The 23,835-nt window shown below is 32.3% G+C and overlaps 2 protein-coding genes across 2 annotated transcripts; both read left to right on the forward strand.

Annotated features, from left to right (window-relative positions):
- Positions 1-408: 408 nt before the first annotated feature.
- Positions 409-3,894, forward strand: LOC127724933 (uncharacterized). The gene is made up of 4 exons (XM_052231935.1): positions 409-574; positions 942-1,247; positions 2,208-2,262; positions 3,786-3,894. Exons 1-4 carry the CDS (start codon positions 475-477, stop codon positions 3,892-3,894), a joined length of 570 nt encoding a protein of 189 aa, XP_052087895.1. The 5' UTR covers positions 409-474.
- A 2,071-nt stretch (positions 3,895-5,965) lies between these two features.
- On the forward strand, positions 5,966-23,479 carry LOC127724595 (ankyrin-3-like). Its single transcript, XM_052231615.1, has 4 exons — positions 5,966-6,019; positions 7,920-7,979; positions 11,503-11,568; positions 20,996-23,479. The coding sequence occupies exon 4, from the start codon at positions 21,313-21,315 to the stop codon at positions 22,696-22,698; it is 1,386 nt and encodes a 461-aa protein (XP_052087575.1). The 5' UTR covers positions 5,966-6,019; positions 7,920-7,979; positions 11,503-11,568; positions 20,996-21,312; the 3' UTR covers positions 22,699-23,479.
- Positions 23,480-23,835: the final 356 nt, after the last annotated feature.

The following is a 23,835-nucleotide window of genomic DNA, read 5'->3' on the forward strand; positions in this document are numbered from 1 at the left end:
AATTGATCCATAAGTTTGTTGATGTTAATACTACTTAAAGATCGATACGTTTGATGATGCTTATAATACCAAAAGATCGATACGTTTGTTGATGTTAATACTACCAAAAGATCGATACGTTTGTTGATGTTAATAGTACCAAATGATCGACACCTTTGTTGATGTATTGTTTGTCCCCAAAGGGAATAAACAGTCCTTTGGTACAGCCATGAATATACGAAATTGGGTTGTGTTTTTAATTTTTATGTTATAAAGTTATCTGAATCAATTCAAATTATAGAATAAATCTCCCTCACACTTCTTGTTCCGTCTCTCGATTTTGCTCTACATTATATCGGCATTAGGTTTCATCATTATAATCTAGATTAAACTATTAATATATTTTAATTTATTTTTTTATAGGTATTGTCCTTGAATGGAGCATTCGAATTCTCTTGTCCAACGAAGGCACACTGGTGGTTCCGGGCCAAATCGATGTGCAAGTCTCCAAGTTCCTATATATGCTTATATGACGTGACTTTTCGAGTAAATGTATACAAAGATAAATGTTATAGACCTAGAATTCTAGCTCCTGGTATGTCATTTAAAACTTATCTATATTTGAACATTGTTAAACTTTCAGTAGAAACCTTTATATTCAGTGTTTTTCATCTACAACGGACTCGTTTCTTTCACCCCTCTTTTGAAACACTCTATAAAGAATAGTTAACAAATACAATCTTCTGTTTTCAGATAACAGCATTCTTATCAAAGATTAAAGAAAATAGTTTTTGGTTCAAAATATAGCAGTCATTCGTTACTATTACGCGTATTCATTATCTCTGGGATAAGTTAAATTTAATATACCCGATTTTTATAATGACAGATAAATTCAAATGATATTTTCCAATTTTCAATCATAGAGTCATGTATACTGATCACTAATTAAGTATTATTTGTAGGATATAAATACGTTTATCAGCCAAACTTGAATAGGGCATCATGCAATGTTACTCGATATCAGCCTTTTATTTTTGATACGATTGGGAGCAGCGATTGCACGTTTCTGAAATCTGTTTGCAACAGTGAAGGCCAATCGACGTATGACAACGGCACCACAAAATCCGACAGAACATGCAAGTGTAATACCGATAGAGGATATACATATGTGAAGGAGCCTAAAAACCATAACTACTGTAATCCCTCAAATGAAGATTGCTCTTGTCATATGGGCACTAATCCAAAGAAAAACACAATTGGCTCGATAGGTAAAATAAAACGTTTGTTTTCGAAATTTATTAATTTCAAAAGTGTAAAATACTGCAAAGCAATAGAAATCTCAATTATGGAAGGTAAACAGGATATTTTGGATTGTTTCCATATGTGGCAATGATGGGGCTTCTTTCTTAGATTTTAACTTATTTTCAAAATATTACCATGTGCATATTTCATTTTAAAAATTTTTTTAATCGATACATTGCAATATTTAAAAAAAGGTATATTACACGTTCACTTCATAGAAAAACGTCAAAGATATCATTGGCCAAGACTTGCTTCCTTTCATTTTTACAAAAGCCTTTCCGTGACTTGTGTGGAGCTATGAATTTCATTTGAGAAAAGAATGAGAAAATATGCATTTTGGCATAGTTTTTTTCATGTTGACCATGTGTTTAATTCTGTTTATTCAACGAGATGATATTGCTATTTTCATGAAATCTTAAATATAATCAATCGTGCAAAGATAACTCATTAATAAACATAATTTGGTAAATAAAGTGTTCGATAGTTTATCGGTGTCTTTTTGATAATCAATTCTGAATAATTCACAGCGTATGATTATGTTGATTGTATTTATCCAATTGAACTTTAAGTAACGAGTTCTTATCTAAAAACAATTACGACTGCCTCATACCATGAAATAAAAAAATACATCTTATGAAGGGGTTTTGTTGATATTTCAATTTTACCATCAAAGAGATAAATACACTCTTCCCGTTTTGAAGTTTCAACAATTATTAAGCAAAATCGATAATAAAAATCATATGGAGCTTTTAATATCTTTTAAGTGATTCGACATTCTAGATCTGGCATTTTTGTCAGTATTGCCCTAATAGAGGGTTTCTGTTTACAAGCTAGCTACCAAAAGGTAGATCTGAAATTACCCTTAAGATAATTTCTGCGATTTTGTAAAGATGACTTTGTTGACGTAACGAAATTCTTTTTCGCAGATTTTAAATACTATGAAGAAATAAACATAACACCAAGCCAGTCACGTGGAAATACGTAAGTTCAATTTTATTCAATCCTTAAATCATATCAATTTTCAGGTGTCGTCTATTTATGCTTATTCAATATTCGATATGTCTACTTCAGTTCACAAGTTAGACTACATGGCATTTCAAAAACATAGAAATACATACATGTCGTCATTATGCTCAAATGAACAAGTCCTTCTGTATCATTGGTATTCATATTTTATAAGTAAACCTATCTATAATAGTTATAGGGTGGTCGGAATTAAGGATTACTGGTTATAAACAGTCAAAAATAGTTAAAATATTAGCGTTCTTCTTGATTATCTTTCCTTCCACTTTGAATAACCACCATATGGAAAATGTAATACGAAGTATTGAATAAAATAACTTCCATCATGTATAGACATTGTCTTTTAAGAACACTATATCAACATATGATCTACAAGGTTGCCATAACATGACCGGCAATTTGAGTCCTCGATGCTCTTCAACTTTGTACTTTATTTGGCTTTTAAATTTTTTTTTTGATTCGAACGTCACGTCACGACACTGATGAGTCATTTGAAGACGAAATGTATGTCTGGCGTGCAAAATTTCAATCTTGGTATCTATGATGAGTTTATTTCACTACAAAATACTGAAACAAAACAAACGATAAACACCCTCGAAGTATATCGAGTAAAATAGTGTCTACAAATTGCAAGTAATTCGGTAGGTATGCATAGCAATTTAGACAAACAAACTAGCCGAAAGAGAAAAATGAAGAAGTATGTTTACTTTTTGTTCTAATATTGTAATTTACATATTTGACATACTGGGGAAAGTCGAACGCTTACAAATACATGAAATTAGATAACCTCTGCTAGATTCGTCACGTGTTTATCCCAAACCAGAAGCCTGTTATACAGTTGTTGTCATTGGTTCGTGTCTGTCAAATTTTTTTCTCGTTAAATGTAATGTTATAAATCTATATAAAAGAAGAATGTGGTATGATTGTCTTTGGGACAACTCTCAACAATAGACCAAATGATACAGAAATTTAAAACTATAGGCCACCGTAGGCCTTCTACAAAGAGCAACAACGAACGTTTGTATGCCATGTCGGGGTACTCTGTGACTGCCTTTACGTATAAGGTAGGCATTGATTATGCTCATTGTAAAAGGCCGTATGGAGAACAAAAGTTGTTTATATATATGTCATTTTAAATTAATTAGATATTACATGTGGCAACTATACCACATCACCTCTTATAAGTGCCATCTTAAAGTAATACATCATAACTGTGAAAATGTATAAGTAGCTGAAGCCTATATATGTAAACATATAATAATAATATCAGTCCGCAATTCACGAGAGTGAAAAAATACCCAGTGCGCTTGAGTTTAAGAATTTGAGAGTTTGAGACACCAAAGTCCGAAATAGATAATCTGCCGCCCTCTATTAATCGAAGTTTGAGTGGACGTAAATAAAAAATATATAGAACTTAAAGTCAAGTTTCTTATTTTTTTTCAACAAATTTAGCAAGTAACCTTATTAATATGTCTTTTTAGGTTTAATATGTCCAAAGAAATAAAGATTTTTGACTTCGACAATTACAAATACAATATAGCTTGTCCTACACGTAAGTTTAAACTTGATAAGGCAAACAAGCATATATAGTGGTGCAAAAAATATAAGCAGTATTAAAGCAGGATAAATACTGATAAGATCTTATATGGGTGTAAAGTGTACTTTGAGAATACAAATCACTTTTGGTTAGTCTACAAACATGACAAACATATAAACAAAGTCATATACGACTTTTTCCATTAATTTTCGATTTCTCAAATTTTCAAAAAACTTACATGTGTATAACAATTTCGATACTGTCAGGCCATTACAGATGGCATTTTGTGGAATTAACATTAATGCGCCCATAGGGTCTACGCATTGGAAATAAACACATTTTTTCTACAACAAATTGTGGACATGATACGGGTTATGTTCTTTTCGTAAATTTTGTAATGGTACGATATTAAACCCATAGCGGGAGGGATTGTGCTTGATTTTCAAACGATGAATACATAACCTTTCATTAAGGTTAATTGAGGTCTGGAGCTGGCATGTCAGTAACTGCTAATTGTCCTTTATTAACTTATGTTGATCATTATCAATTTGCCTAGGTTTTTCTTTTACCTATTTTAACATCGGACTCTAACTTCTTTTAAACTGAGTTTTACTGTGCGTATTGCTGTTTATTTGTTTATTCTACATTGGCTAGAAGTATATGCGGAGGGTTGAGATTTCATAAAACATGTTTAATCTCGCCACATGTTGGCGACTTTCAGTAACATCTGGCCTTTGTTAGTCTTGTGTGTTTTCTTTTAATTTTGGTTTATTTATATGTTTCGTGTGTTCATTTTCCCTGAACTAGTACACATTTTTTTCGGGAGTCAGCTGACGCCCGCCTGCGGTTGTAGAATGTTCTTTCTGTGTTGGTGGCCTAGGGCTGTTTTCTGCTCTTTGGTTGGGTTGTTGTCATATTGATACATTCCCCGATTTCATTCTCAATTAGATGCTTTGCTAGATTTTGAAATTCAGTAATCATGTTATAAATTTTATCGAAGTCCATTTATTGATAGCATGGAAAGGTTGACATGAATTCAAGAATTATGATAGATTTTTCAAAGAATGTAACAGTTTCAGCTATTCTGAAATATTTCCTTACATAGCCGTAGATGATTTGGATGGTCGTATGACTTTGCTGAGCCATGCCATAGAATGTTAAACAAACCTGATTTTTTTAAGTATTTTTCTAGAATCAATCTAATATCATATAATGCAAATTAATGAATTTTTACATCTATTTTCAATCTTACGAAAAATAAACCGAAACACCAATATACAACACTACAATAATTGATCACTCTGCTTGAAAATGTTGGTGGTCCTAAACATATTTTTTTTTCAGTTTATATGAAATAACTTATCAACTACTTATAGTTAGCAGCAATTATGCAAAATGGTTTTGGAAGAACATATCTTGCTTAATATTTCGATCTGCGGAAAATTTTAACGGTAAAAAAGGATATATTTCTATCATTTATTAGGAATGTTTTTTGATTTGTTAATTTCTGCCGTTAGTGTTGATTCATTGGTTATTATTGACAATATCGTCTTATACAACTGATTTTGATGCATTCTGGTAACTTTATATGCGCCAGATGAAGTGTGAAATACTATCTTTAGAACCCCTTCAGGTTGCTAATAAATCGGTAAGATGGCTGTATCATTTGCCATATTTGAATACATGCATATTTGAATATTTGAAAACATACATATTTGAATATTTGAACACATTCTTATTTGAATATTTGAACACATACATATTTGATTGACTAATTGAAAACATACATATTTGATTGACTAATTGAAAACATACATATATACATATTTGAATACATACACATATACATATATTTGAATACATACATATATTCATGTATTTGAATACATGCATATTTGAATATTTGAAAACATACATATTTGAATATTTGAACACATTCTTATTTGAATATTTGAACACATAAATATTTGATTGAATAATACATATTTGAATACATACATATCTACATATTTGAATACAAATATGGTGTGCACTAAACTATGTAAAATATATCAATTATAACATTGAATCTTTAAAAGTAGACCAATGCACTCAATTTCTATGTATTTTGTATTATTGCAGAACAATATCGTACCAAAGCAATCGTATGTGTTTTAATATCAGTTGCATTGTCCCTCGGTAAGTTAATTGAAATAAATATATATCAATTATGATTTTGAATCACTTATACGTTTTTTCTTTCACCTAAAAGAAAAGTTTCATCGAATGATCTCAACGTAACGTATATTTTCAATTCAACCCTAAAATTTGATTCAGATAAATTTTTAAATACAGTGTAAGTGTAAACCGATCTGTTAGATTGATTGATCTATAACAAAATATGTGTATTATCGGTGGAAAAAACACCTCACTAAAATAAATATTTTTTTCTTTAACAATGAACTCAAGGTTCCATAAAAACTGTAATATTTCTGTTCTTGCAGTGTATTGTTTATTGTATGCCTTTATATTGTTATTTTTATTAAAAAAGTACTACATTCTTAACCATTTCAACATCATATGAATTTTTCTCAACATATGTATTTTTCTCAACATATGAATAACATTCTTTATGCATTATTCACAGTCGAAACCTAATTACCATGGTCTTTACCAAATATAGAAATATTACGATCATCCTTTTGATTCGAATTCAAGAATTGAATGACAATTTAATTGTTGTTTTAATTCTGTAAATTATGATTATATAGCATAAGCTAGTATATAAACAAATAAGGAACATAAATGTCAATCTTACCCGGTTGTGAATCTTTAGCTCTTCATGTAATGAAATTATTATACATTCTTGGCTTTTAAAAATTCCAGTTTGAGCTTTCCCGATAGAGGTAAATACAGAAAAGCGCTTCGGATGCATGAAATTTATAACTTGTTGTTTTAATTTTTTTAGCCGTTAAAATCCAATTCTTTCTTTTATTGTTTAAGCTTTTAACCTTCTGATATAATGTGTTTTGATTTTTAAGCTTCATTTCTTGATGAATGTAATGAATAAAAAACCATGTTTTTTTTTCTGTCTCGTTTCCTCATTCCAGTAAACTAAATATCTACATTTGTCTATATCAATTATAATATTAAATCTTTTTATCACTTACATATGAATAAGAAGATGTGGCACGAATGCCAATGAGACAATTATCCATCCAAGTCACAATATATAAAAAGTAAGCAATTATTGATCAAAGTATGGCCTTCAACACAGAGCCATGACTCACAAAGAACAGCCAGCTATAAAGGGCCACAAAAGAACTAATGTGAACAATTCAAACAGGAAAAACCAACAGTCTAACCTATATAAAAACGAGAAACACGTATGAACCACACCAAAAAAAAAAAAACGACAACCACTGAACAACAGGCTCCTAATCTATTTTATGTTTATGATCTTTAACTATGTTTATCACTCATAGTCTAAACTATGATTATTATCTAATCATTGATAACATCCTGCTTATAACCTATTCCAATTGCATATCCGCATAACTCTCATGTTCATATAATAAATCATATCGTCTGTCCCTTTGCCTTTATCATCCTGTTGTGTTGCTCAAAACTTTTCGTATCAAGACTTTCAGAAGTGAGCTCAACGTATCAGCGATGTCGTATCGTTTGAGGAGGCCTTATCAACAACGTCACAGTGTGTTGGATAGCACGATAAACAGAGAATCGGTAGATACATGTTTTGAAAAATATCAGCCGCTCGACATAATATGACGCTTTTTTGTTCGTTCGTTGTGCCCAGTTTAAAAAGTTTCATTTTGTGCTTGTGGCTGATATTTAACGATATCAATGTGTAGAACACCTGATAACATGTATAACATTTAAATTTTACACACATATATTGTATTACAAAAACACAATAAAGATATGAACCAATATTTTATAAGCAATTTTTTTTATCAATTGCTTTTTAAATTAATTGAAAAAAAAAATAATAGTTTTTTGGGTTGCTTTTATTTCCATATGTAGCAATCTAATGTTAAATACCACGTTAACATGTTTAATAAAAGATTTTATTTTCCAGTCGGTGTTGTTGGAACTTATATTCTAGAGAGAAATATACGACAACATTTTCCAATCCATAGTAAGTGCATAATATATTGATACTCTTATTAGTATATTTCTTTTAATGGTTTAAAGTCATACTTTTCGGGGGTTTTCTGGATCATGAATGACTATACGCTAGTCTTTTGTCATAGTGTTCATCATGTAATATACCTTAACATATAACTAGTGCAAAGATATCCAGCAATTCTCTTTATGAAAAGCTATCCTGCAATTCATTATACTGCAAATGCGTTCGAAAAACTACTTGAGCGACACTTTTATTTTTTTTTCAAAATCATGTTTTTTGACGTTTTTGGTTCAAAAAAAAATTTCTATAGAAAATCAAAATCGTGTTGAGGATTTCAATAAATTGCAATATATTTAATCCCAGACATTATTCATATTTCCGTCTATTCATTCCAGATTTGCGAGTTTCCTACTCATATTAACAACTGAAAAATGTAAAATTTTGGTTTAAATTAATTTTCACGTGCAATACAGACTAATTAGCTTTAGAACCCTTTTTGCAAATGTTTTACTTTTCTTTTGCCTTACTTTGATAACAAAAAATGCACCCATCATCTAATGAAAATAAAGCGAAAGCCACTGATACAAACAGGGCGTATTACAATCATACAACTTTGTTTTACAAAACATTTGTTAAAATATAGATAACAGCATTTACTCACTTAACATAGACATATTGTAATTTTAAGAAACTACTTCAAAGAATGCTGAGAGTATGGAAAGTCATTTCACAGTATGATTGGGACAATTATTTCTAGTGAAAAATAATGTTAGAAACTACTACATAAGATATAATTTGGATTTCAGGCGTAAACATTACTAAGGTTCGAACAATGGAATCTTTGAAAATATAAGATGAGTCTGCTGTTTTCGGCCTTTAGAATGCATATCCCAGAAATTCTTTGCTATCACGTTGTAAAACTATCCAATAGCTATTCATTAAAGTAGTCTATTATCCCTAGCCATTAAGAACTCCCGGGACAACGAGTTAGAAAGTGGGTACACCCAATATGTATTTTATAGAATTTTGGCCTTTTTTAATGTTTCGGACGCATTTCTACACCTTTAAGAATGCTTACCCTAGAAATTCTTTACAATCCTATTTAAAAACTACTTTCCAACAGCTGTTCATTAAGAAAGAGTCTTTATTTACCTAGCCATAAAGAAATTCCGAGACAATGAGTTTGAAAATGGGTACACCCCATGCATCTTTTATAGAATTTTGGCTTTTTCTGTGTTTCGGACGATTTTTTTCGGCCTTTAAGAATGTTTACCACAGACATTCTTTGGTATCCCGTTGTAGGACTATGCTAATGGACTTTCATTAAAGCAGATTCTATAATCCCTAGAAATAAATGACACCGGGGACAATGATGTTGAAAGTGGGTACACTCAATGCGTATTTTATAGAATTACGACGGGTGCCACATGTGGAGCAGGATCTGCTTACCCTTCCGGAGCACCTGAGATAACCCCTCTAGTTTTTGGTAGGGTTCGTGTTGCTTAGTCTTTAGTTTTCTATGTTGTGTCATCTGTGCTATTGTTTGTCTGTTTGTCTTTTTGTTTTTGGCAATGGCGTTGTCAGTTTGTTTTCGATCTATGAGTTTGACTGGTATCTTTCGTCTCTCTTGTATGGCTTTTTCAATGTTTCGAACGAAATTTTTACCCCTTTAAGAATGCTTAACCCGGAAATTCTTTACTATCCCAATTTAGTAAAATTCAACAGCTATTCATTAAAGCAGAGTCTATAATCCTTAGCCATAAAGAACTGCCGAGAAAAGTAGTTGGAGAGTACGTATTTCATGGAATTTTGACTTTTTTTCTATGATCCGGACGAAATTTTTCGGCCTTTAAGAATTAGTGCCCGAGAAATTTTTTGCTATCCCGTTGCAGTACTATCCAAGAGCTATTGATCAAAGCAGGGTTTATAACAAATAGTCATACAGAACTCCCTAGACAATGAGTTGGAAAGCTGATACACCCAACGCGTATTTTATGGAATTTTGGCTTTTTTACTATGTTTTGAACGAAAAATTTTGGCTTTTGGCTTTTAAAAATGCTTACCACAGAAACTCTTTGCTATCTTGTTGTAGAACTATCCAATAGCTATTCATTTTACGCAAATTCTTAATCCCTAGCCAGAAAGAACTCCCGCGACAAGCAGTTTGAATGTTCGTAATTTATGGAATTTAGGCTTTTTTTAATGTTTCGGACGAAATTTTTCGGCCTTTAAGAATACTTACACCTGAAATTCTATGCTCTCCCATTTTAGTACCATTCAAAAGCTATTCATTAAAGCAGAGTCCCTAGCCATGCATAAAAGAACGGCAAAGTTAACGAGTTGGAAATTGGGTACCTCTAATTCGTTTTTTAAAGAATTTTGTATTTTGAAATTTTACAGACATTTTAAATGTATGAAATTGTCTTCTGTCAGTTTCATTAGAATGGAGATAACGCGTCGCCAGTAAACTTAATTAGCGACCATCAAATCAGCATTTGGTGCCGTCGGCGCTTAAAATACAATACATTTATCTCATAATTGCATTTCTTGGTAATAAACGCAAAACGGAATAGAATAATTCAGTTGGCCGCTAAACGCACTGTAACACTCGTTCAAAAGACGTCAAAGTACGATGACAGAATTAATTATTGCTAACCTCTAGTTGTTTTTCCTTACTTTTATTCTATGGTTGTTGTTGTAATTACATTTACCTCAGCAGTTCTTAATTTATGAGAAAAATATATCATATGATGATTCAATTGATTTCATACTTTTATCATGTTTTATTGAACTTTCAAAAAAACAGTTGACGGATTTGTGTGAAATTGTTATAACATTTCAACTAAATTTGATATTTACTACTTGGTAACTTTTATTTCCATTTCTATTTTTCGACGACAGCTTCCCCATGATGACTAAACTGTAATTCGGTTAAATCATATAAAAGCAATTAGATAATTCAAAACGGTTCCTTATTCTTTCAAGGCTCTTGACACATGTGGCTTGTATGTTATTTATAAATCATTTGTTTACAAAACTTTGAATTGTTCGAAATACTAAGGATGTTCTATACTAGAAATAGATAAAACGGAAATATAACCTGTTTTTTGACAAAACCTTTCGAATTGTTGATACCTGAAGGCTATTACGTTTATACATGTTTTGGCCTTTCAACCTTTAAGACTTAGCGTCCCGAACGACTCTTTTCATTTGTAGGCAAATGTTCGATTTGCGTTCATCATAATACGCCTGATATCTTTGATAAATATTTTTGGCGCTCGATTTTCTACCACCAAATTACATTTAGTTTGGTTGCTTTCATTCTGCAGAGTTATTCGAATTCATATTTATGAATACAATGTGTCATATCAATAAAGTTACGGTTAGAATAAAAAAATGTTTATTACTATCTCTTTTCGGTGTTACATTTTTGTACATTGAGATAGTCCTAGAGTGAAATTGACATGAAATTAATTTTGAAGTACGTTATTTGTATATCATGTATATTGTAATTATCTTGTTTTAATTGTAGAAAACCCGAAGACAGATATAGACATACAAACACAAGATGACCAGCTAATTCCAAATGATATTCGAGGTACAAATATTTTAAGTTGAAGATGAATTTCAATGAAGACTTTATTTTTTTTTTAATTTTTCCATTAATATAACTATGAAGCAACACTTTACAATTGTGATATAGTAAATATAATTAGAATTTGGCTAGTAGATTTTTGATATGATAATAGTTGTTAGTGTTTACTGTTTCCAACATAATCCATAATTCGTCTTGACGAGTCCAGAGTAATGACTATCTATTTTATCAATTGTTAAAAGATATGGAGATGAAGTATGATTGACAATGCAATACAACCAACCTTCAGAGATTAACGAAGGTTGATGTAAGCAAGTCACGTGTCTCGTGCGGCCTTCAACAACTGCCAAATCCATGTCGTAAAGTAAATTATTAAAGGCCCCGACATTACTAAAACTATTCTAACGAGAAACCGAAAATGATATAATAATTAATTGAAAAGAAAATTTTCAAAGAAATTCATGTTTCATATCCTTTTTCCATTTTCGGATACTGAGTGGCAACTCACAGGTAACTACCAACAATCATATAATTGGACATTAGGAGGCATACAGGTCCGTGTATATGTGCGTCCATTAGTTTTTTCATTTTGAAATATCAAAAACATCGTTTTTGATTTCTCAAAAATCAAAATGAAAATCAAAAGTCTTTCCGTTTTTCGTTTTTGATTTCACTAATAATGAATTTTGAATGTAATTTTAATTATTCTCGTTTTATAATTTACAATGTTTTCCATTCTTGTTTCACAGTCATTGATAGTAAATAATGTCAATGTAAACACATCGGTGTTCTTTCAACATATTGTAAATATAATAGACCGCCTGACTTATGAATTGAACTACGGTGATAAATGAATCAAAGCCTTTCAAATTACCTTGTTTATATCTTTACTAAAAAAAATATTATATTTAAATATTAAACGAATTATAAATTTAAATTGTACAATATAATATTATAAAAAGATGGTACAAATAGATAGATTGGTTACAACATCACATTAACAAGGGAGGTTACTTCTTTTAAAACTGATAAGAAAACTAGCCCAGTCGTTAAAGTATACATGCACAGCGGTTATCAGATCTATAGTATTTAAATCGCAGTTAATGTCGACGGATGCAAAAGTCTTTATCAATCTGAACAATAAGGGTGCGTGATCTTTACTTTTAAGTTTAGAAAGGTTGATCTAAGATGATAAGACAGGGCCGTAACTAGCCTCTATTACAAGTGAAGCAAAATATATTTTGGACGAGGGGTCTAGGGCTCAAGGCCCCCAAAAGATCTGGAAAAAATGACGCAAAATCGTGCATTCTGAACGTTTCTTTTGGACCCTTTCTTAATCTAAAACGCAAGTTTTGTTTTATATATTTTTTCGACAATATATCAAAATATATAGATTCAGTGTAAGACTTTTAGTATTTAGGGACAACACCAAAAGAAATATGTAGGATAAAGCAAAACATTGTAATCCACATAGTCAGGTGTCAGGCTGTTGTTTTTAGGGTATGAATGGTTCGTTGCCTCGTTGAAGACTCTCCGGCTACTTTCAAGATGAAGAACTGGAATAAAAGCCCTGTTCATTGATAATTTTCATTTTTTCTATGTATTGTGTGCGATGTTGTCCCATGCACATTTACTCCACATCTCTATTTTCTATTTAGGGCCTAAACAAGGCTCAATGCAAGTTTAGCCCTTCAATGTTAAATTCTAAGGTCATATGTAACACTATTGTTTCGGGTAAGGGTGAATTTGGTACCTATTAAAACGTTTAAACCCGCTGCATTTGTTTGCACCTGTCCTAAGTCGGGAACCTGATGTTCAGTAGTTGTCGTTTGTTGATGTGGTTCATAAGTGTTCTCGTTTCTCGTTTAGTATATAGATTAGACCGTTGGTTTTCCCGTTTGAATGGTTTTGCACTGGTCATTTTAGGGCCCTTCGTAGTTTGCTGTTCGGTGTGAGCCAAGGCTTCCTGTTGAAGACCGTACTTTGACCTTGAATGGTTTTTCTTTTACAAATTGTGACTTGGATGGAGAGTTGTCTCGTTGGCACTCATACTACATCTTCTTATATCTATATATGGTCTTTTTAGGTAGCACTCCACAGTTAGGTGTGTAGTTTCGCATTTTGGCCCCTGTGAATTTTTCAAATATGAGAGCTATTGTGCAATAAAATTCATTTTTGGATAGCTGAAGATTACTATAGCCTTCGTAGTGGGTTTATAGGAACATCTAGTTTGTGTAATGCATGTATTATGGGTTGTTTTCTGTATGAGTATTTTCATATCCATAATGCCCGGCAATTATTGCAGTTTTTTTTTTTAACTTTTTGTCGCACGAACTTTGTGATTAAATTTTACGAAAAAAATGAGGCGAAAGACACCCAATTTTTATTTGATCATTTGTTAGATTAATGGCAACAGTTTCAGAAAAGGTATTACTCATAGACATTTTAATTCTAGTTTAAACCAAATTTAGGGGAATATGTGACATTTTCATGCCCCTTTTTGCAATATTTTACGATAAATAAATGCAGAATGTTGCCATGAATACACAAAAAAGGAATTATTTTTCACCATTTTAGCTCTGAAAATCAAATTTATGGAAGATACTGATTACATACATATGCACATGTATGACACAAACAGTTGGCTTAATGTATTAGAAAGCCAGGAATAGGAGATGATTAAACATTTTGTGGTTCAATTTTAATTTTATTTTCTAACTGTGGAGTGCTACCTTAAATAAATTGATGTCGGGAGATTGGGATTTCTAGCTTTAGTTTAACCCATGTCCGCTTTTTATTTGTATTTACAGAAAAGAGAGCCAGTTTTGTATTCTTTAATATACTGTAACAGTTTAAATTTCCATGAAAAAGGGACAGTTTTTTCTATGTCCGGTAGCATCGTATCATATCTAGACATCGGTAGGCATATAAAATTGCAAAACCACACATGACCGTTCATTATTCTTCGTAAATTCATTCCAAGTCTTATTAAGTCTACGCAAAGCAGAAAATGAACTTTTACAACAAGGAATATTACACAACTGAAGCCTTAGTCATAAAGATCGATTGACTGATTGGTGTTCCTTTAACGTCGCCTCAGAACAAAAAAATATTATCTGATATTCATTCTCAACATCTGCAATCTCTATTGTTCCCAAGGAAGCAATCATTTGATTCTCTGGGGGTGGGGCAGGGATTTGTATCCTAAGTTAATACTTTTTTTTTTAACCCAGACCATAAAACATGCCTTTATCCACGGCCACTCTCAAACACAGCTAGATATCATTGAGATGGGAGCCATCTCTGTGGGCCCCGCTGTGAATAATGTGCATTAAAAAGTTTTTATCTTTACCATAGGACATGGGGTTGTCAACTGAAACCAATGTTTTTGATCTTGACCTTTGACCTAGGAAGTTGTACATAAATTATGACACACCCTCTGGTGTTGGTTTATATACATGTCAAGTATAAACTTTGAAATCGTAACGGTTTTCAAGATATAGAGCGGACACGATCTTTACCATAGGACATGGGGTTCTCAACTGAAACCCAGGTGTTTGACCTTGACCTTTGACCTAGGAATTTGTACATACATTATGACACACCCTCTGGTGTTGGTTAGTATACTTGTCAAGTATAAACTTTGAAATCGTAACGGTTCTCTAGATGTAGAGTGTACACAATTTGTTACGGACGGACGAACAGACAGACGGACGGACGGACTGATCACTATAGGGCGCCGCCATTCGGCGGGGCCCTAATAATATTTTCAACATTTGTTAAAAACATTTTTTTTTACACTTTTATATTTTTTGTTGTCTTAAAATATTAATTTGACTTGAATTTATACGAGTTTACTAAATATACATGTTTATAACAAGCCAAATCAGTTTATATCTTGTTTCTCGCCTGACTATACAAAAGCCCAGTAGAGCTTTGGTCATCATTTGTCGTCTTTTATAAATAAGGTTGACTTATAAGCTGTCTATACAAAGTAATGGGACAATGGCATGAAGACATCACCAAATCACCATATGCAATACACAAAAAGACACCTAGAGCTCACAATAGGTCGTCAACTTCCCATCAACAGGCAGTAAGCTCTGGTTGGCTCGAAACACAAATCCAAGGGTACAACAAAATGTGAAAATATCCAATTAAAACTGGGTGACCTGGGAGGACAACATTGGAACTTTCCTAAGAAATACAAATTTCAACCACCTCAACATTTTATAATAAGGAGATGTGGTATAATTGCCAATGTGACAACTATCCCCAAAGTTCAAATGAAGTGGATGTAAGCAGTTATATATACAATGTAGGCAACCGTACCGCCTTCAACAATGAAAAAAAAACCATACAGTATAGTCAGGTATAATAGGCCCTCACATGAAAAATATGAAAAAGTTCAATTGAGAAAAATAACGGCCTAATTTATAACAAAATAAAACAAAAAACAAATATGACGGACATCAAAAAATGATGAAGTTGAAGTCCAATCAACTTGAAACTCAGTACACATGTTTCATATGATATGTTCTTTCTAATTTTGATGCCAAGTTAAAGTTCTGACCGCAAATTCACGGTTCACTGGACATAGAAAATGATAGTGCGAGTGGGGCATTCATATACTATGGACACATTCTTGTTCAAATCCTTTATTAAAGAAGTTAGTAATTTTATTTCTGATAAAAATACTTAATTAGACGAACCAATCTAATTACAAGATATATCTTTGATTTCGTTATACTTATATGTATGAGCACATTAATATATGTATAAATTTTAATAAGATTACTGGACAAACGTGTTTAATCTTTGGATTTAATTGTTAACAATTTTTCCGAGCGGAGCGAGGCGAAAAACATTGACGTCTTTCAAGCCAAATTTTATATGTTCGCTATACACACAAATTTATTTTTTAAACTTGGTAATTAATTAATCTAAAATACAGTCCTAGATAATCAAATAATCATGAAATATTTGGTCTAGTAATCAAATAATCACACAAAAAAACCAGCCAAGTAATCACATAATCAAAACCTCCATGAGGAGGCTCATTAAAGATGACATATTTTGGTATTAATATTGATTCACTTATATGGTTTTTGCATCGGTAATAACCACATTAATTCTAAAACCGGTTGTTGGCATTATACGAGTCATTTTCTTCTCATATATTTTATGACGGTATGATACTAAACCCCTCACAGGAGGGGTTGTGCTTGATTTTCATGTGATGAAGACATAATCTTTCAATCGGTTTAATTGAGGTCTGGAGCTGGCATGTCAGTTACTGCTAGTAATCCTTTGTTAAGTTATAAATCATTGTCATTTTGCTTAGTTTATTTTGTTACCTATTGTGACATCGGACTCGGACTTCTTTTAAACTGAGTTTTACTGTGGGTATTGCTGTGTGTTTATTTACTCTACATTGGCTAGCTATAGTGGTATAGGGGAGGGTTGAGATCTCACAAAACATGTTTAACCCAGCCGCACTTTTGCGCCTGTCCCAAGTCAGGAGCCTCTGGCCTTTGTTAGTCTTGTATGTTTTTTTTTAATTTTTAGTTTAGTGTGACGTCCATTTTTACTGAACTAGTATACATTTTTATTTAGGGGCCAGCTGAAGCCCGCCTCTGGTTGCAGGATTTTCCCGTTGTGTTGAAGACCCCTCGGCTGTTTTCTGTTCTTTGGTTGGGTTGTAGTCTCTTTGCCACATTCTTTATTTCCATTCTCAGTCTTAATTTCACCAATGAAACTTTACATTATTTTTTGCCTTTGTATTAAATAAATTTGTAATCTTCTTGGAACTCAATTACCGTCTGATTACAATTAGACACGCAAGAATGTGAAATATGAAAACTTATTTGGCCTTCAATGCCTCAACTTTTTTCAATGTGAGTAACTTCATTGTTCAGTAAGATTTCGATTTTGACAATTATTTTGCAAACTACCATAGATTTCCGGTAATTATTCTGCATAAAACCCCATGGGAAAGCACATTGGCATTATTTGCTAAACGTTTATTGGAACCCAATAATCTGGCAAGGTGTTGCAACCTGTAATGTGAAGACGTGAATGAAAATGCTGAGTTTGTAAGACCAGGCTAAAGCAAGCAGCCACTCGCTAGCAGCCACTTCACTAGCAGCCAGTTTTCAGATATTTATATAAACCCAAATGTTGCATAAGATTCAAACGTTCTTCAGATGTTTTTATTAATATATAACCACTATATTATCATTTTTCAATATATAATTAAGCAGTCAAAGACATTATTTAATAAATTTTAAAATTTCATTTCTTGTTTATTAATTATATAAATGCAATAGAAATCGCTTTCAATATATCACACAGCGTGCTGCACGCTTTACATTTTAAATAGTCAAAACCTTTGAGTGTATATAGAATCGTTAATAATTATGAAATTATTTTAAATGTTGGCAAAATTGCACTATTGTGTGAAACAGCTTTCCATATTCTCGGCATCCTGTCAAATAGTTCATGAAAAGTAATTATTGTTCTGCATTAGAAGAAAATAAAGTTTCACTCGTGCTTTAACTTTTTTTTTGCCACACAAAACTGTTTTGACAAAACATTCTACTTCTGAACCAGTGAATTTCGCTTACTTAGGATTGGACGAAAGGTTTCTTTTTGGACTTAAAGTATGGTGGACAAGGAAATTGTTTATTAGTTTTAAATAAAATAATCCGTGCTATACCTTAACTAGGAATTTTGATCAAGTAGGCGCTAGATCTTTAGCTTACGTTTGCACCTAGTGCGGACAAGAGTATTGCCGTAGAATGTTTTTTATTATCTTTTCGGGAAGGGTTGGGTAGGGTATCCGACCTCAACTTTGGACCTACTTTAGAAAAAAAAACTAAGCCGAACAACACCATGGATTTTGTCTACTGTAAACCTCATCTACCCAGCTTCGCTTTGCACCTAGTGCGGACAAAAGTATTGCCGTAGAAATTTATTTATCAACTTTTCGGTAATGGTGTGGTAGGGTGGGTAGCTGAGGTCTACTTGAGAAAAAATCCAGGGAGTTGTTCGGTTTAGTCATTTTTTATAATGTAAAGCTCACGTCTTAATTGATAGGCATAGAAATAAAAAGAATACGTATGATAACCAATAACAATCTACCGGAGACAAAATAACGTTGGTTTAGGCAACTAGTACGATGGTCTGGATGCGGGGTTCTTCATTTCTGTATTCCATGTTATACCATTTTTCTCTATTCTTTACTTAGTGTTTTAGGCCATTTATCTCTATTCTTTATTTCTTTTTACTTTTTACCAATTATTTTGTTCTATTCAAATTTATACACCTCATTATTCTATTTTTTTATGTCTTGGTTCATTGTCTCTTTTATTTATATTTTTTGCCCACTATTCTCTATTCCGTAAACCCCCATCCACACCCTCCAGTTAAGGTCACCATATAGCTTTCACAAATAAGCAAAACTACTACCGAATAGGCTCCGAATGGCAAAATGATTAAATGCTAATCCCGGTTTGAATTGTGAAATTGCGCAAATTTGTTTTTCAATCAATTGATCAAGCAAAACACATTATCGTCCTGAATGTTCGTATAATACTGGCAGAAGGACCTTGGTCATCAATTCTAATTATCTTAGATCATCAACCTTTCTAAACTTAAAAGTAAAGATCACACACCCTTATTGTTCAGATTGATAAAGACTTTTGCATCCGTCGACATTAACTTCGATTTAAATATTATAGATCTGATAACCGCTGTGCATGTATACTTTAACGACTGGGCTAGTCTTCTTATCAGTTTTAAAAGTAGTAACCTCCCTTGTTAATGTGATGTTGTAATCTATCTATCTATCTGTACCATCTTTATATAATATATTATATTGTACAATTTAAATTTATGATTCGTTTAATATTTAAATAGAGTAATTTTTTTTTAGTAAAGATATAAACAAGGTAATTTGAAAGGCTTTGATTCATTTATCACCGTAGTTCAATTCATAAGTCAGGCGGTCTATTTGATCTACATTATGTTGAAAGAACACCAGGGTGTTTACATTGGCATTATTTACTATCAATGACTGTGAAACAAGAAAGGAAAACATTGAACATTATAAAACGAGAAATAATTAAAATTACATACAAAATTCATTATTAGTGAAATCAAAAACGAAAAACGGAAACACTTTTGATTTTCGTTTTGGTTTTATAGAAATCAAAAACAAAAAATGAAAACACTTTTGTTTTTCATTTTGGTTTTTGAGAAATCAAAAACGAAAAATGAAAACACTCTCGTTCTTTGTTTTTTATTTTTGATATTTCAAAATGAAAAACGAATGGACGCAAATATACACGGACGCATACACCTTAAATGTCATTCTGACTAACATTTAATGCGTCTTTGGTTTTATATACATTTTACCTACATGTAATAAGATATCAAGTGACTTTAACCCTCATATGTTTAAATGCAGTGAAACAGCCTCTCGCTTTCACCTACATCTTTTTACTCTAACCGTGTCGTGTACACAAAAATGTTTAATTCATCCAGGCCAATTTAGTTGACCTTCCGTGGTTCTGTCTGTTTTTTAATCCGAGAAACAGGTGAATACGAAAATACATGTTATGTCATTTGTGTTTTCACTAAGTATAAAAATACAAATATGATGAAAGCTCTTCACTGGAGTCCAAAGAACGTAGAGTTAAAACTATAGGTCTCTTTTCGGCCTTAAAAAAGTTTAGTTGTTCAATTTGTATTGTTTTATTTTTAACTTACTTAATGTATACTGATAGGAAGCATTCGTCTACCAACTAAAATAGACTTCTGTTCATCGAATTCCTTCTGATTTGTCCGAACGGTTAAATTATCGCATAATTGTTTTCCATGTTTCTTTTTATAATAATTATTATTCTTTCCATGAATGTTGTCACTCAATTCGCAAGTAATTATGTCGTGAAACGTGACAAAAAATTACCTGTCATACATGTATGTAGTTGTATGATTTAAAAACGTTTGACGATTTAATGCACTCAATGCTGAACAATTTCCGAAAATATTTTACACTGATCCTTTTTGTGTTATTGCCGTTATTCTAAGTCGACTAAGATTTACTTAATAGCTTTACATTACTTGGAATGTGCAGATTATAAACAAAAATGATTTATTTTTTTTGTCATTTGTTTTGATTAAGTATCAAGAAGTACTCTTTGATTGGTATTTTGTGTAATTTGTCTTTATGTAAGTAGTGTTTGTGATTTGTGTTAATATGATGAATGAAGCTATTACAAACTAATTTACATGGTTGTAATGTGCAAAAAACTTTATCCAAAGTTATGTGGTTGGTATAGTGCCCACAAACATGTTGACACCAATATATTCTAAATGTGCCTGTACTAAGTCTGTAATTCAGTTGATGTCTGACATGTTTTTCTAGTTTTAGATTACGGTCTGCTGCAAGAAGACGCAAAAGAGAAAAACTCCAATGACGCTGGATTTAACAAAAATGGAGAGCCTACACTTTACGTTGCTTGTAGAGAAGGACACATAGAAACAGTTAGTGTGTTATTGCAGAACAATGCTGACTTCTCTCAGTGTAACCATGATGGAGAGTCACTGTTATATCTTGCCTGTGCAGGAGGACACAAAGATATAGTGAATCTGCTACTAAAAAGCAACGCTTGTGTTTCTCAATGTAACAGAAGTGGACAGTTTCCATTGCACGTGGCCTGTAGAGGAGGACATACCGATACAATGCAGTTGTTACTGAAAAGCAATGCTAATGCCTCTCAATGTAACAGATTTGGAGAGTCTCCATTGTATGTAGCCAGTAAACTTGGACACACAAAAACAGTGAATGTGCTACTACAAAACAATTCTAATATATTTCGTTGTACGAGTAGGGGAGAGTCTCCATTGTATACTGCGTGTAAAGGAGGACATACAATTATAGTGGAACGGCTACTGCAGAACAATGCTGCTGTTTTGCAGAGTAGACGGAATGGAGACTTTCCATTATATGTCGCCTGTAGATATGGCCACACAGAAACAGTGGAACTTTTACTGAAAAATCATGCTGACCTTTCTCAGTATAATAGTACCGGACAGTATGCATTGGGTGTGGCCTGTTTACAGGGACACAAAGACACAGTCATACTTTTACTGCATTGGAAGGCCGATGTCTCACAATGTAACCGTGATGGAAAGTCGCCATTGTATTTGGCATGTGCAGGTGGGCATATAGATATAGTGCACGTGCTGTTGCTAAACAATGCTAATGTATCTAAGTCCGACCTAAGGGGAATTTCTCCGCTGTATTTGGCATGCGAAAAAGGTCATACAGGTACAGTGGAATTGTTACTGCAGAACAAAGCTGATTTGTTTCAGAATAACAAATGGTCAGAGTCTTCATTGTATGCGGCTTGTAGAGGAGGACATACAGAGCCAGTGAAACTTTTACTGCAGAAAGATGCCGATGTCTCTCAGTCTAATCGTGACGGGCAGTCTCCTTTATTCATTGCATCCGCAGAAGGATATACTGATATAGTAGAACAGTTACTGACAAAAAATGCTGATGTCCATCAATGTGACACGTGGGAAATGTCCCCATTGTATATAGCCTGTAAAGGAGGATATAAGGGTACAGTTCAACTGTTACTAATGAACCATGCCGATGTCAATAAGTGTAATCAATGGTTAGAGTCTCCATTGTATGTGGCCTGTAGAAAAGGACATACAGATATAGTTGAAGTTTTACTTGAGAACAAAGCTGATGTTTCTCAGTGTGACCATTGGTCAGAATCTCCGTTGTACGTGGCCTGTAAAGGAGGAAATCCAAACATAGTTAAACAGTTACTTCAGAAAAATGCTGATGTCTGTCAATGTGAACAACCAGGAGGACAGTCACCTTTACATGCGGCTTGCAAAATTGACCCTTTCGATGAGTTTGGATCAAATGAAGATGCGTATGAAAAAAAATATAAAGACTGTATTGAAATTGTGAAACTATTAATTGCAAGGAATGCAGATGTAAGAATGTGTAATAAAAGAGGTTTCACACCATTAGATATAGCCCGTACCTTGCACTGCTTGGAAATTGTCAATCTTCTTACAGAAAGTCTAAAATTGAAAAACAATTAAAAATAAAAACTAATTGTTCAGAAAAAAATTGAAGGTCTTTCCATTCGTTTGGTGTGTTTGAGCTTATGATTTTGCCATTTGCTTCGGGACTTTCCGCTTAGAATTTTCCTCAGTCAAGTAATAGCTTATTTTATGCTGATTCTCAAAATATATAGTTTTTATAAATTTTTGTATTTAGTAAGAGATTTATGTTGTTAATTCCGGTTTAAGAAAAGGTCAACTTTCGATGATATTTTTTCAAGGTCATGTTTCTACCATCCTGATGCAAAAGACCAAATAACTTTGTCATATATAATATGAATCATTAGCAAAGGTCAAAATCTAGAATATCAAATTTACCTTTGACCTTCAGCTTAATTTCAGTAATAACCGTTGCTGTAAGAATATTCATATAGTGTTAAATTAGGAAATCATTTCAAATTACGGATTGTATTTCACTCTCATGGAAAGGTCTGATTCCGCGTCAGTTTAAATATTGAACGGCATAACTTAATAAACAGAGTTGCTAAATGCCTTTTTAATTGAATATTGCTTATAAAGAATATAAATATGTTAAGTGTATGGAATACTATCAATAAAAGAAATTGAAGATTACCAAGACAAAGCTTTATGAACATTTCAAACGGTAAGACAAAAACGTAATATCGAAATTCTTTTGATGTACTTCAAAATATTATCTAACATTCCAATATATATTTAAAAAAAATATTTTTTTATGCATTTTCTAAAAAAAAATCATGAAAAATAAACATTTAGAATTTGTGTACTGCGGTCTTGTAGATGAAATGAGATTTTATTTTCAAATTGGAGGGAGTGGCAATTAATGAAATCTTAGAATGGTCTAAGTATTTTTGTATTCTGAAAAATAGTGAAGAGATCAATAAATATATACTAAGTATATTAAAAAAAAAACGGTATAAAGGATATATAGTTTTACCTTCAGATACATTTTAAATATCACTAAGCAGAAGGAAATAAGTCTATCTACCTTATGTCTTTTGCTTATGAGTCTAATGTTATCAAATTTTTTAGTTGTTATTGGTAAAGGAAATTTAATTATATGATTATCAATTCAGCATCAGTAAGAAAGAGATTATGTTAGGATTTAGAATTAGAGTTTGGTTAGCTCCTAGTGTA

Source organism: Mytilus californianus, unplaced genomic scaffold (assembly GCF_021869535.1).
Source record: "Mytilus californianus isolate M0D057914Y unplaced genomic scaffold, xbMytCali1.0.p SCAF_14, whole genome shotgun sequence".
Classification (NCBI taxonomy): Eukaryota; Metazoa; Mollusca; class Bivalvia; order Mytilida; family Mytilidae; genus Mytilus; species Mytilus californianus.